Below are 13,748 nucleotides of genomic sequence, written 5' to 3'. Positions count from 1 at the left end.
AAGTTGGCAGCCTTTGTAAACAGAGGGCAATAGGCATGAAATCTATAGCTTGTTGCCGACAAAGAGGCCACTTGGTTCAGGGATGTCTTGGGTAAGAAAGAGCACAGAAACTGTCACATTACAGAGCACCTTGAGGAGGAATGTTTACATCTGACATCAGATCATATCAACCTAAGACTGCCCACCTAGTACAGATTAGCAAATTTCATGTGGAAGTAACAACGATTCATGAAAGCACATTATAGAGGTGATGGTCTTCAAAAGTGGTGTTTATTTGTATAAATGATGGTGAAATTAAATTTAAGCTATTGTAATACGACACAATGAGCAGAAAGAAGATTGTTACTAGAATCACTATCATCAGATTGTGATTATCATTAAGGTAGTGACTCAGCATGCTTTCCCACTCTTCCAAACACTGTGAACCTGTAATAACAGGCAGCTGTGACCCAACACACTAACAATGAAAATCTTGCTTATGTAAAAATGGGTCCTTTGGTCAAAGTAATGCGTATTGTGGACATTGGGAAACCCAGAAAAGAAGAGAATCAAAGAGTCTGAGACATGTTGCTATAACAAGATATTAAAAATGAAGCGGCTTGGTGAGATAAGATATGAGGAGGTTCTCCGCAGAACTGATGAGGAAAGGACTGTGTGGAAAACACTGACAAGAAGAAGGGACTGCATGGTAGGAGTTGTAATAAGACATCATGGAATAATATCTGTCGTGCTAAAGGGAGATGTAAATAGTAAAACTGTAGGTGAAACTAGGGACTGGAATATGCACAACAAATATTTGAGAACATAGGGTGTGAACGCTACTCTGAGAAGTTGGCACAGGGCAATATGTTGTGGCGTGATGCATCAAACCAGTTTGTAGGTTGGCAGTGCCGAAAAAATTGGGGGAAGGTACCTTTAATGAGGATGAATGATTACATCAATCCATGAAACAACCATGCTCTACTATTTGTACTCATCTTAATGAGGACCACCTGTGAAGATAATTTTTTTGTCTGAGAGGAGGAAAAAATGTGCACAGACAATGTAAGGAATGCCTGCTTTATCTTAATGCATGAATATAACAGTCGTACAGTTTATGAAATAATTTTTTCGGGTTGCTTCAAATCTTTTTTAAATTATAAACGTTCACAGACTTTACATGATGTCAAATTGGTTGTCTCAAAGCATCAACCTGAAGAACATGCAACCACCATTGCATGAATGCAATTCCCCTATACAATTAAGCAGTTTTGAGTGTATTTTCATTCAGATTTGACAGCTTCCATTTCATGTTTGAGCTCCTATATATAGTGTCCCACATCAATCTGAGAGCCTCCACACTGCAGGTGGAAAAATGCATCTATACTGCTTAAACTCTCAAATTCGCTGAGTGCCACTCTTACATTGTGGCTTCATGTTTGTGGTACTAATGTCTTCAGAATGTGGTTCTCTGCTCATATGTAAGATGTTTCTCATAACCCATGTTATACATTTGAATAGACACATGACTTTGACATCTTATAAAATCCTGAAAATTTTACCCAAACATTTCTTGTTGCTACACTAAATCAAAAATCAATATGCCACAGTTCGTGAATCACAAGTTACTTTGGAGAATACACTATATGCATCAAAATAACATGTTGCCCCTGAAGATCCATCCACAAGTTCAGTAGTGGTAACAGTTTTCACGAAATGTGGTAACAAAACTACTTGTTTACTTTGGTGAACATTTCAGTTGAACTGTGATGTCACACGAAATGTTTCTTTTTCTGCCTTTTTGTTGCATGATGAAATTTTTAACCATTCACCTCTAATTTGGTGTATGGTCTACTCTCTGATGATTTATATTTATGAGATACAACACACACAAATTATATCCTTGGTGATTTTTGTTTTATGGGCATTAGGCTGTGGTTCAAGACATACTCGCCTGCCTAATGTTTCATTTTCCAATGCTATAGACTCATAAGAGTCTATACTCACTCAGATAGCAGTTTCAAAGTTGAACAAGCTCAGCAAGCCAAACTATTTACATGTTTATGTTCCAAACTGTTACCTGAATCTTTACAGCTTCTGAAAGATATATTGTGAGGCAGAGAAATATGCCTTGGGCCATGGCCTAACATTCATAAAACAAAAATCGACGTGGAGGCATCATACGATCACACATGTTACTTGTAATTTTCATTTCAGTCATTCAGTGTCAGCAGCCTGCAATAAAAAAATCAAATAATGGAACATCAATGATGGAATAATGGCAATAAGAATAATGATTAAAAAGGAAGATGTTCCATCTCAAAAAGAGAATACATCATAACAACAAAAAACAACAAAAAACAACAAAAAATCATAACAATGAAAAATAACTCTGTCTGGTAATTTATTCATGACTGGAGGTTCTTTTCCTTCACCCTTCTTCCTTCACCTTCAGCTCTTCTGCCAGAACAAGGAGACACTGGCTCTGTAAACTTGCAAATTCAAATACCTTTATATATGTGTTCTCCTGCTTGCTTAGTAGATTTTTTTATGTATTCAGTTATTCGATATACCATAATAAATATATAGGTTGTATCACATATGCAAATAGGCTTCTATTCCCCGGATTTTAAATTTCACTGAGAGTCTCTAAGGTGGGTGGAACAATATGCCACATGTGAAAATCATTCCTAGACACTTATATCTCTAAATTCAGACCTATTATACCCAATTTTAAGTTGTTAAGTTTGGTGAACTTGTTCTCAATATTCCTCAAAAAAATATCAAGAGTTTTGCACTATCTGGATGTACATGTGAAATGAAACTGTAATGGAGTATCTTACAACAATACAATCTATATTATGACAAGACAACTTGCAAATTGGTGGGTAGTTTGTGTATTGTGTATGAAACCTGGGACCTAGAAACAACAGAGAAGCTTCATCCCATCATAGCCCTCAGTGATTCACAACCAAACAACAGGCCACAGCAGTCCACCCACGCCACCACCGCCCCACACCGAACCCAGGGTTATTGTGCGGTTCGGCTCCCAGTGGACAGCCCCTGGGAATGTTTCATACCAGATGAGTGTAACCCTAAATGTTTGTGTGGTAGAGTAATTATGGTGTACGCGTACGTGGAGACAGTGTTTGCACAGTAATTGCTGACATAGTGTAACTGAGGCGGAATAAGGGGAAACAGCTTGCATTCGCCAAGGCAGATGGAAAACTGCCTTAAAACCCATCCACAGGCTGGCCGACACACTGGACCTCGACACTAATCTGCCGGGCAGATTTGTGCCAGGGACTAGCACACCTTCCCAGTCAGGAAGCAGCACGTTAGACCACGCGGCTAGCCAGGTGGGCTCAGGTACAGCTTAATAAAAGATTAGAATATAGGAATTCTTCCAAGATTTCTGCTCACCATACAGAGAAGGAGCTGAGTGGTAGGCAGCTACATTGAAAAAAAAAAACTGCTAGATAATTTTCTGTGTGTGTATCTGCCACTCTATATGGTGAGTGGTAACCTCTCCAGTTCATTTTAGTTATTTCATCACTGATTTTCTTCACTAATACAAAAATACTGCACAAACATCATCTCCCTTCATTCTGAAATATGGCAAATTGTATAACGCTAAACTTTGTTACTTTTGCATTTTGATGCAATTAATAAATCTATTCAGTGCTAAATACTTTTATTTGTGCTTGGTAACAGATTGAATAATCACTCAGAGGTAAGGAGAGTCACTGTTGGATAAACTGAGGAAAGCAAAAAAGTAATTTTTCACAATGAATCTGATTCATGGAGGTATACGACAGTAAGTAATTCAGTATACAAGATCTGATCCCAAAAGTTCTACAGTTTAATCAGTGCACCAAGAATGGAAACAGTGCACTGCAACACCAGAACATAAATTCATTAATTAATTCATTCAGGTGTTCACCATAAAGATGAAATGTTGAGTTACAGACAGGCACAACGGAAGATTGTTACACATTAAGCTTTTGGCCAAAGGTTATGTCAGAAAAAGAAAATACACACACACACACAAATTCCCACAAGCAAGCACATCTCTCTCTCTCACACACACAAACACACACACACACACACACACACACACACACACACACACACACACACACACAAAGAAAAAAGAAAAAAAAACCATAACCGCTACCTCAGACTGCTCAGGCCAGAACCAGAGTATGAATGTGAGAGATGTGCTTGCTTGTGTGAATGCATGTATGTTTTCCTTCTCTGATGAAGGCTGTCACCAAAAGATTAATGTATGACGTTCTTTTCATTGTACCTGTCTGTAACTCAACATGTCAACTTTATGTTGAGTAGCAATCTATCCTTTCCACAATTTTTGATATTCCAGTCTGGTCTTTCCATTGTTCCATAAAATTTCAGGCATGCAGCTGCATAAATTCAGCTTCTTCTTCTAATATTTTGGCTGAATACCATCCAGCCATCTCCAGATTGAGATGAGGTGACTAACACTCCAGCAGTTGCTCTGTCCTTTTACACATGCAGTGGTTCGGTCCTTGGGTATAAAAGGATGAAGCGAGTGCTGGAGCGTTAGTGACCTCAGCTCACTCTAAAGATGGCTGGGCGGTATTCAGCCAAAATATTAGAAGAAGAATCTGAATTTATGCAGCTGCATGCCCGAAATTTTATGGAACAGTCTTTATACCATGAAAACATGAAGATGGTCTTTCCATAGGTTGATTTCATTCATGGATTGTTTATCATAAATTCCACTGCAAAGGAGACTGGTGAGGGACGTATAACGAGTCAAGTAATTCGTTAACAGTTGGAAGCGGACCCTGCCAGATACATCTGTAAAGTGTAATACCAACCAGCACGGGGTGGGAACTTTGTTTCATCAAAAGATTTTCCTTAAATTTCCACACTGAAATTCTGATTTTCCCTAAACTAGTTGCTGTTGCACATGAAGGTAAGTTTTACTTTACTAGTTCTCATGGCTGCAAAATGAAATTTTTTGACTCGCCATGTCACTTCTTAGTAGTTATTCTGAGTTCAAATAGGATCAACAATCTGTTTTACCAATAATTTTGTAAGTGTTAAGCTGCTGACACTCCTGTAAATTCCTTCAGTACCATCATTCATTACCATTCTGTGCCATGCCATCTCATTTGCAATAGCCTCAAGTGTGTGAGAAATCCTCACAGGGAGATACTTTGAACTGTTGTCACTCAAATGTAATATCTGTAGTGGTGAAGGCTCACAATTTGGTCTCTGTCGACCTTAAGCATGACATTGGGAGTAAGTCTACAAAGTATATCATTTCACTGGAATTACTGAAAAAGAGCTGAAGCTTGAATGTTCAATGCTGGTCTAAAAAATATGTGCATTCATAAATGGACCAGTATTTATACTCTTTATAAAATTAAAAAGAAACACATTTTCTTTTGCATGAATGAAAAATTTAGAATTGCATGACAAATTCTCACACACAATCATGCAGTGGGAAACATGGAACCTGGCAACCGGTGGAACGTAATGAACAGCCAGAGGTAGGCAACAAATCTCAGTGTGATTCATTACAAAGAGAGTCGGAATTCTGTCAGCTAACATTTCAATTTCCCCTTGAGTCTCTCAGAATTCCCTGAGCCCTTAAAGATTCCATTACTTTTCCAGTAAATTCAAATTCCCTGGAAAGTCCTGATCTTCCAGGCTTTCCACACAAGTAACTACCCTGTAACAAGTCAACAATGTCGTTGATGCGTTGTGTGATCTTTCCTGTAACTAGGACAGTGCAAATAGTGGCAAGTGTCATGACTGCTGCCTCAGACCTTCTCGTGAGCCCCAGCAAGAATTTGATGTTGGAGAAATTCCTATGCCACAAACACCCTCTCACATTACTAGTTTGTTGCTAGCTAGTATGGAGATGTTGACTAATTACTTGTCCAGTGAGCTCATGATAAAGATGAAAGATGAAAGGAAATGTGGATGCAGGTCGGGACCTAAACGCCAAAACAATTTTTCATATTAATCAGTCTTGTTAGAAAATTGTTTTGTACGTTCAGGGAAGTGTTAATAATGAACGCATTGATGTGTAATAAATCTTTATTTACTTCAAAGCCATGCATAAATTAACTAACAAAGTATTCAATTGTATCTGATTTATCTACAGTAGTAATGTATAATGATTACTAAAGAATCAGTTTATGTCTAACAAATCTACAGAAGGTATTAACTAATACATTAAGACCACTAAATGTCTTTTGCTCAAATGGGATGTAATTGCAGGTGTAGCTCAATAACACTTCCTAGCACCATCAGTAAACCTGAATTTGACGTGTATAGTGACCACATATTTCTTAATAACTCAGTAGCTGCTCAGTGTGAAGCACAATAGTTACAATGGATTCAGAAAATGCTTCATGATATTCAGAGATTTGCAGCAAGAAGATGACGGAGGAGAATCAATGGACCAGAAAGTGCAAAAATAACAAACTCTTATGGTCAGAGTTCTAAGAAACATCTACTGTGGAATAAGACTACTACTGTGATCTCCAAAGCTTCCTGTCCAAGTACTCTCACAGACTTTAATAACAGAAAGCAACAATGTATATGAAGAATTGAGACAACATTTCAAATATTGTTATTGACATCTGATTCTGCCTAATTATTCTCTTACAGACTTGCTAACATTGATGTCGGAAGCCACAGTGGGAGGGGGGAGGGGATTTTTTTATGGAGAAACATGGTACTTATTTCTTCACAGTGGTTGAGAATTGCCAGGTTCATGCATAGGAATATAAATTCTCCTACGTAAAAACTTGAACTACTGTTAGCTTTACTAGTAAAAAAATCAAAAATTTATAAAATATTCTTAATATGCAGGCCATGTATGTTAGTTTAACCCCTATAAGATCTAGGCAAACTTGTTCCCTGAAAGTCTCAACTAACTGAGAGGCATATGATAACAGCCATCATTCTCACAATGCCCAGAAGCACACTGCTACTCCAGTGACACTGATGACGATGACTAGTCACCATCAAGCACAGCCATGTTTTGTATTTTGTGTGGTAGACTTTAAAATGATGCAGCACAAATCATAAAGAAGTGTGGACATATATGGTGGTGGCACGATTTCATCACTGACCTAATCATGACTGACAGCTGTGATCAGTATAATTCCACAGCAGTCAGTCACATGACAGTCGATGAGAGGAACTCTGTTGGATTTTCATCGATCTAACATGGTTTGGAACAAAAGAATGTTACAAATCCAAATTGTCAAGACTGTACAATCAGATAAAATAAATTAAGAAAGAATTTAAATGCAGAAACTTTCTAATAAAAGCCAAAAAGCACAAAATACAATCAGGAAAGCATCATGACGTTTCCACACCCCTTTTCATAACAGTATCATAGGTGCCTAGAATATGAGCAATGTCCTTCCCTTCCACCTTGTGTGAAACAAGCACACCTTCAAAAACCCTGTGAAGTATGATGCATGTCTAATAGCACTGTGGTAACGGTGGTATCTCCTACATCATGTCCCACCACTAAAAAATAATCAAATGTGCAGAATTCAGGAGCAGAAATATTCATTGTTCCATATAAAGTGTATATTACTTTTGACATGCAGCAACCATGTTCCCAACACAGAGATCACTCACTGGCAAAATATGTATAGGTTCAAATATAGTGTTTCAGGATGAATATTTTGAACCACCTATGGGCATCTAGCATCCATATTTGGAAAGAGCAACTATCAGATGAGCTGAACTGCCATGGACTGCAAGTCACCAGAGTTGGTACCCTATGAGAGAGCCATACAATTTGGTTACCATAACATCCTTCTTATAAAAAGTAATCAGTAACTGTTCATTTTGTTAGGAGCAGTGGGGGTTAATTTAAGTGTCACTGCTATAACCATGTCTAAGAGTTGCAAGAAAATTGTAATAGCCAATGTCTTGTGATCATCATATTATTACAAAATAAGGCCACTGAACAGGCAATCCAGGAGAAAACAGACAAAGTGAAAGCAAAGTAATTCTGATGGGCTTGTAAAGGTCTGATGTTCAAATGGGAAGTAGTATGAGGGGCGTTAAAAAATCATGAGCAATTCTTGTTACAACTGCTGTTAAAATTTTTTAATAAAATGATGACATTACAATAATCTGCAGACTTTACACTGGGACATACTGTGATGTCATTCATTAACTTTAATGCTGTGACCATAGGTTGTATTTACAAAATGGCTAACATAATTGTTTCTTGTAAACAGCACTTTGGTTTTAAATTCCTTGCTGAAGAGAACAAATCTGTTGCTGAAATTCACCTCAGACTTTAATATCCTTATGGAGATGTGAGTATGTGTGTGAACAATCTTAGGAGATGGATGCAAAATTTCATAGATGATCTCAGTCATCCTGTGCACCACTTTTAGTTCATGTTAATGTTATTAAGAAACATCACAGATATGTCACAACCGGTTTCATTCAGTGAAAAGAGACTGTCGACAGTCCTTGTAACAAATTCTCACAGAATTGAGGCAATATGATGACCTGGAAGGTCTAATCATCTCAAGTAACATTGAATACACTTTCTGGAACATGATGAGCACACACACACACACACACTGATCAGCTGGCGAAGTACAGAGCGCAGTAAGTGCAGGAAACATGCATGATGTGCACACTAGACTAGAATGCGCCTACAACTTTATGTAAGATGATTAGACTTCTTGAGTTAAGATATCAGCCCAGTTCTGTGAGAATTCGTCATGAAGACTATTGGCAGAGCCACCTGATGATGTTCATTGAATGATACCAGTTGTGACATAGTAAACGTACCTTAATCCAGCTGTAGTGGATGTTATTAACATTAACTTCAAAGATGGAAAAACAAGTAGCTGAGGTGATTCTCACTGTGGTTGCCCTCCAACTGCCTCCACAGTTCATGACAAATAAAGAGTGGTCAACTTATTACAAGAGATAGAAGTCTCACTGTGACTGAATTCAAAATAAAACTTGCAGCAGGATATAAGAAACGCAGGAAATGATTCAAAGCTTGAGTTATCATATGTTTGTGCCTGTTGGGTCTGACATTTATTGACTAATGACCACAAAATTAAGAAAAGAACCCATGAGGGTTGAGATTAAGATCACAACTTTTCGATGAAAGCTGGGTCTGTAATTATGAGTCTGAAATAAATGGCACCATTTGGATTCACCATTAGAAATGGAAGCAAGGGCAGAGTAATGTGCTAGTGAAGTTACAGGAAGCATAAATGCTATCTGCTACAACTAGGCACTTTTGGAGCTCCACTGTGCACTGTATAATAAACTCCCAATAAAGACCAATCAGCACCACAATAATACACAGCATCACACTGCTCACGTCACTGTGGACAAAACTGTCAAATCTTTGGGTGGGAATGTCTTCCCTCCTTATAGTCCCAACTCAGCACACACTATAATTTTTTCACTTCCGAAAAAGTGAAGTCGGGAGGCCATCACTACGAGGCCCTGGAAGGTATCCGCAAAGACGTGTGTCACTATCTTTCGGCAGCCTGACATGACTACTACTAAAAGAGATGTTCCAGACCACTGCAGAAAAAATTCTTTACTGTTCTGCAACTATTAGTTTGTCTCACTAAAATTTTGAAACTGTGAATGTCCTGTTTCTATAGTTTCAAGATGTGTTATATATCTTCATTTTCTGGTAGAAGCTCACTTTTTCATGTTTGCTTTCAAATCTTTCATACACAGCCATCCCCCCCACCCACTGATCAATTTACAAAACCATTCACAACGTTTTTGAAAGCTGTTATATAAACATAACAAGCATAGTTAAAGATGTACATCATAGCAAGTATAGTTAACGATCTGCAGAGAGCTGGAGACCATACTGAAAAAAAGTGACAAATGAGTCGTAGATTATGATGTTAAGCACAGTTTGTTTAAATGATAAAGGTTGATATTCATAACAGTGGGCTGCTCATGACTTCTAGTAAGAGATATGTATTACTGGAAACTTCAAGTTCCTGACATTTAAAAAAAGAAAAAAAAGTTGATGGAGGGGAAACGGGGCAGGGTACAGTTGGGAGGAAGTAATGAATACTAAAGTACAATCTCTAGATGTGGCCATGTCTAGAAGCTGCTAGGACAGTACTACAGCTAACGCGTTCATATTCGTTATGGCGTCACAAAAGGTCGACACTGATCGGGCGACAGATGCGGGGACGTACACGGAGACAGAAAGCGACAAACTACGGCAGAGCTCCAGAGCGGAGTCCTAGAAGGCGAGCACAGCGTGGTGGCAGGGCCGGCCCCCGGCTCCGGAGACAGCCACGATCCCAGCTCCGGCCACAGCTGCCGCCCCGGCACCTACCATTGCTTGCAGCTGCCGCTCCAGCCGCCTCCGCACGCTGCGCTCGCCATCCAGCTGGCCCCGCAGGCACTCCGCCACCGCCTGGGACGTGTGGTCTCCTCCGTCCACTGGAGAGGCTGCTTTGGCACGCAGCTTCTCCACTTCACTCTCCACCTGCACCACAGTGTCAAATCAGTGTTAGTTGAGAGTTGTCTCTCATCAGTACAATGAGGGAATAATAGGAACTCCTTTAAAACTGCACATCATTCGCTTTGGAGTGCTACAGATGGCGTAGAACTGGCTGTCACTCCACCACCAATGTATGTTATGCCAGTGAAGGGGTGTGTGTGTGTATGTGTGTGTGTGTGTGTGTGTGTGTGTGTGTGTGTGTGTGTGTGTGTGTGTGTGTCTGTTGTGTTGGTGTCACAAGGCTTAGGCCTGTCCCACCCCTCATTAACCCTACGATGCCCAAGCCTTTTTTTCTAACTTGGATGCATAAGGGTGGGTGGGGCGGGGGGGGGGGGGGGGGGGGGGGGTTCAGCGAGCCCACAGGTATTAAATAAGTTTACTGACGAAAAATTACAACTTTCAAAATGTTTTATGTATTTTAACTAAGGCATCGGTTTATAAATGTTGTTAATTGTTATAAATATTGGATTGAGTGAATAAAAAATTGCCATATTACAATACAAAATACAGATGTGTTAATATACAATATACTACTCTGAGTCCTCAACTTCAAGGCAAGAGACACACTTCACAAATTTTTCTGAATGTGTGTTACACACATGTTTATGACACTGTCCACAATACTGTTTTTGATTACTTAGATTGTTGTACCTCTGCTTCTCTGTTTTAGCTTTTCTTACACAAATATGGCACCGACCTTTCCCTGCAGGAGGCTGACGTGTTGTCACTTCTTTGATTTTCTTTTGTAGAATAGTCTCCATTGATTGAGCAATTTGGTTACATAACCTTCTTGCTTTGGCACTTCTTTCTTCTACCTGCGATTTCACTAGTTCCATCCCAGCTTGCAGAAGATAAACTTTCCGTTTGTTGTGTTTCTTTTCATTCCATCTTGGATGTTGCTGGATGATTATGGTGGTAGCATTGATAGCACAAATGTCGATGAGAGAGTAAAATACAGATAGAGGCCATCTCTTTGTTCCCCTCTTGCAGGTGTACATATGCGCCATTTGATCAATGGTATCAATTCCACCTTTAGTGGAATTATAATATGTATTTATCTCGGTTTTATTCTTCTCTCCTTCAACAGTGCCTTTATCTTGGCGCATTGTTGACAACATCAGTAAGTTTTTACTTGGTTTCATTTCTGCTGGGTAGGACACCAAAGTTACTGGAGGCCTGTCCGCAGCTCGTGGTCGTGCGGTAGCGTTCTCGCTTCCCATGCCCGGGTTTGATTCCCGGCGGGGTCAGGGATTTTCTCTGCCTCGTGATGACTGGGTGTTGTGTGATGTCCTTAGGTTAGTTAGGTTTAAGTAGTTCTAAGTTCTAGGGGACTGATGACCATAGATGTTAAGTCCCATAGTGCTCAGAGCCATTTGAACCATTTGAACTGGAGGCCTACCTATTGGGAACTGCACTAACTCACTGCAAGTTTACAAGATAAATAACAGCTGACTGACATCAACAATCACTTCCTCTGAAAGGAAACCGATTGTTGTAAATATCAAGAATACCAACCAACAATAAACTAACTTGTTGTAGAGATGAGAAATACGAAATCCTACTAAGGGAAATTTTCTATAGCATGGAAGCCTAAGAGGGGGTTTGTTGGACCCATAATAAGTTTATTTTTTTCTTTCAAAGGAGGCATTTTCTATAAAATATATTGACACTAACGTTTCATAAAATAGCCAACAAACAACAACGCAAAGGGAATATGTAGTATAAAAGTTACTTGGGCAAAAGCAGGGGACATAAAAAAATTGTGGGTTCAATGAACCCCCCCTTAGGCATCCTAGGGTTAAATCGACCAAGACTTATACGAATAATTGTAAGAATATATTAAAAAAAGGATGCTGTGACTTACCAAATGGGAAAGTGCTGGTAGATAGACACAATAAAAAACACACAAACACACACACAAATATTAAGCTTTTGCAACCCAAGGTTGCTTCATCAGGAAAGAGGGAAGGAGAGGGAAAGACAAAAGGATGTGGGTTTGAAGTGAGAGGGAAAGGAGACATTCCAATCCTGGGAGCAGAACGACTTACCTTAAGGAGAAAAAGGGACAGGTATACACTCTCACACATCCGCACATATACAGACACAAGCAGACATTTATTGTGTCTATCTACCAGCGCTTTCCCATTTGGTAAGTCACAGCATCCTTTTTTTAATATATTTTTCCCATGTGGAATGTTTCTTTCTATTATATTCATATCATTAATTGTAAGAACAGGTATTATTATTATGTTCTTTAAGTTTGTTTTTGGGTTTTCAGAAATACTGTGGGAAGAAAGTTTATTTATGTTGCAGATAACGTGGAAGACGTTGCCCAACGATCACCACGAAAGTTCGACGTAGCGGCAAGTGGGCAAGGAATAAAATGAATGCTGCAAACTAACGCGAGCCATGGAAGAGCCTGGGCCACCAGGGCAAAAAGCTTCCTAGGACATTGTTGGACAACGTCAAAGGAAGAGATATTCTGCTTTCTCTTTGTAAACAGATCGGTCGAGTGTTGAAAGGTTCATGTAAAACGTATAGGCGAGTGACACATTAGGTGGGACCCGATGCCTGTAATACTTCCACAGTTATTAAAAAGTTGTTAAATGGCAAAACCAATAATTCATCATTTATATAGATAAAAAGTAGTAAAGATGTAGGAAAGGAAGAGTTGCGGCGTCAGAACGAAAAGTGATACATCGCTCAGCAATGAAGAAGGATGTAAACAGCAGGTGTTACATGGTGAGAACAAATCAACTGATAAAACAGTAAGTCTGTAGTTAAGCTTAAAGCCATGTAACACTGCACTGTGTGTCTGTGTGTGTATGTGTGTGCCCGCATGCACATATGTACCAGTCAACAGCATGGGATCAATCAGACCTGGTGGCCTACCGATAAAGCATGTCCCTAGAAACTGAAAAGTTGTGGTACTAAATTTTGGCTAAATCCTGGAAAATTTCAATCAGCCGTTTACGTAGAATTCAACTCTCACTCATGTGAAGTTTCATCAGAAATGACATTCAGATTCCACATGAAACTGTAGGCCCCTTTTCTGCCAAGTTGGATAACTGGCATAGGTCACGGAAATGCTAATCACCAAATTGGCATCCAATTGGAAGGAAACTTCCTGGCAGATTAAAACTGTGTGCCAGACCGAGACTCGAACTCAGGACCTTTGCCTTTCGTGGGCAAGTGCTCTACCAACTGAGCTACTCAAGCACGACTG

The 13,748-nt window shown here is 39.4% G+C and overlaps 1 protein-coding gene across 2 annotated transcripts in view; it reads right to left on the bottom strand.

The window, feature by feature from the left end:
• LOC124718797 (plectin) overlaps nt 1-13,748 on the bottom strand; it is a 212,726-nt gene that overhangs the window by 113,263 nt on the left and 85,715 nt on the right. For both annotated transcript variants that reach the window (XM_047244409.1, XM_047244410.1), the window contains exon 7: nt 10,355-10,507. In XM_047244409.1, coding sequence (XP_047100365.1) covers nt 10,355-10,507 — 153 coding nt within the window. The remainder of the gene's footprint in view (nt 1-10,354; nt 10,508-13,748) is intronic.

This window comes from Schistocerca piceifrons, chromosome 10 (assembly GCF_021461385.2).
Source record: "Schistocerca piceifrons isolate TAMUIC-IGC-003096 chromosome 10, iqSchPice1.1, whole genome shotgun sequence".
Lineage (NCBI taxonomy): Eukaryota > Metazoa > Arthropoda > Insecta > Orthoptera > Acrididae > Schistocerca > Schistocerca piceifrons.
This window is presented reverse-complemented; position numbering and strand designations above follow the sequence as displayed.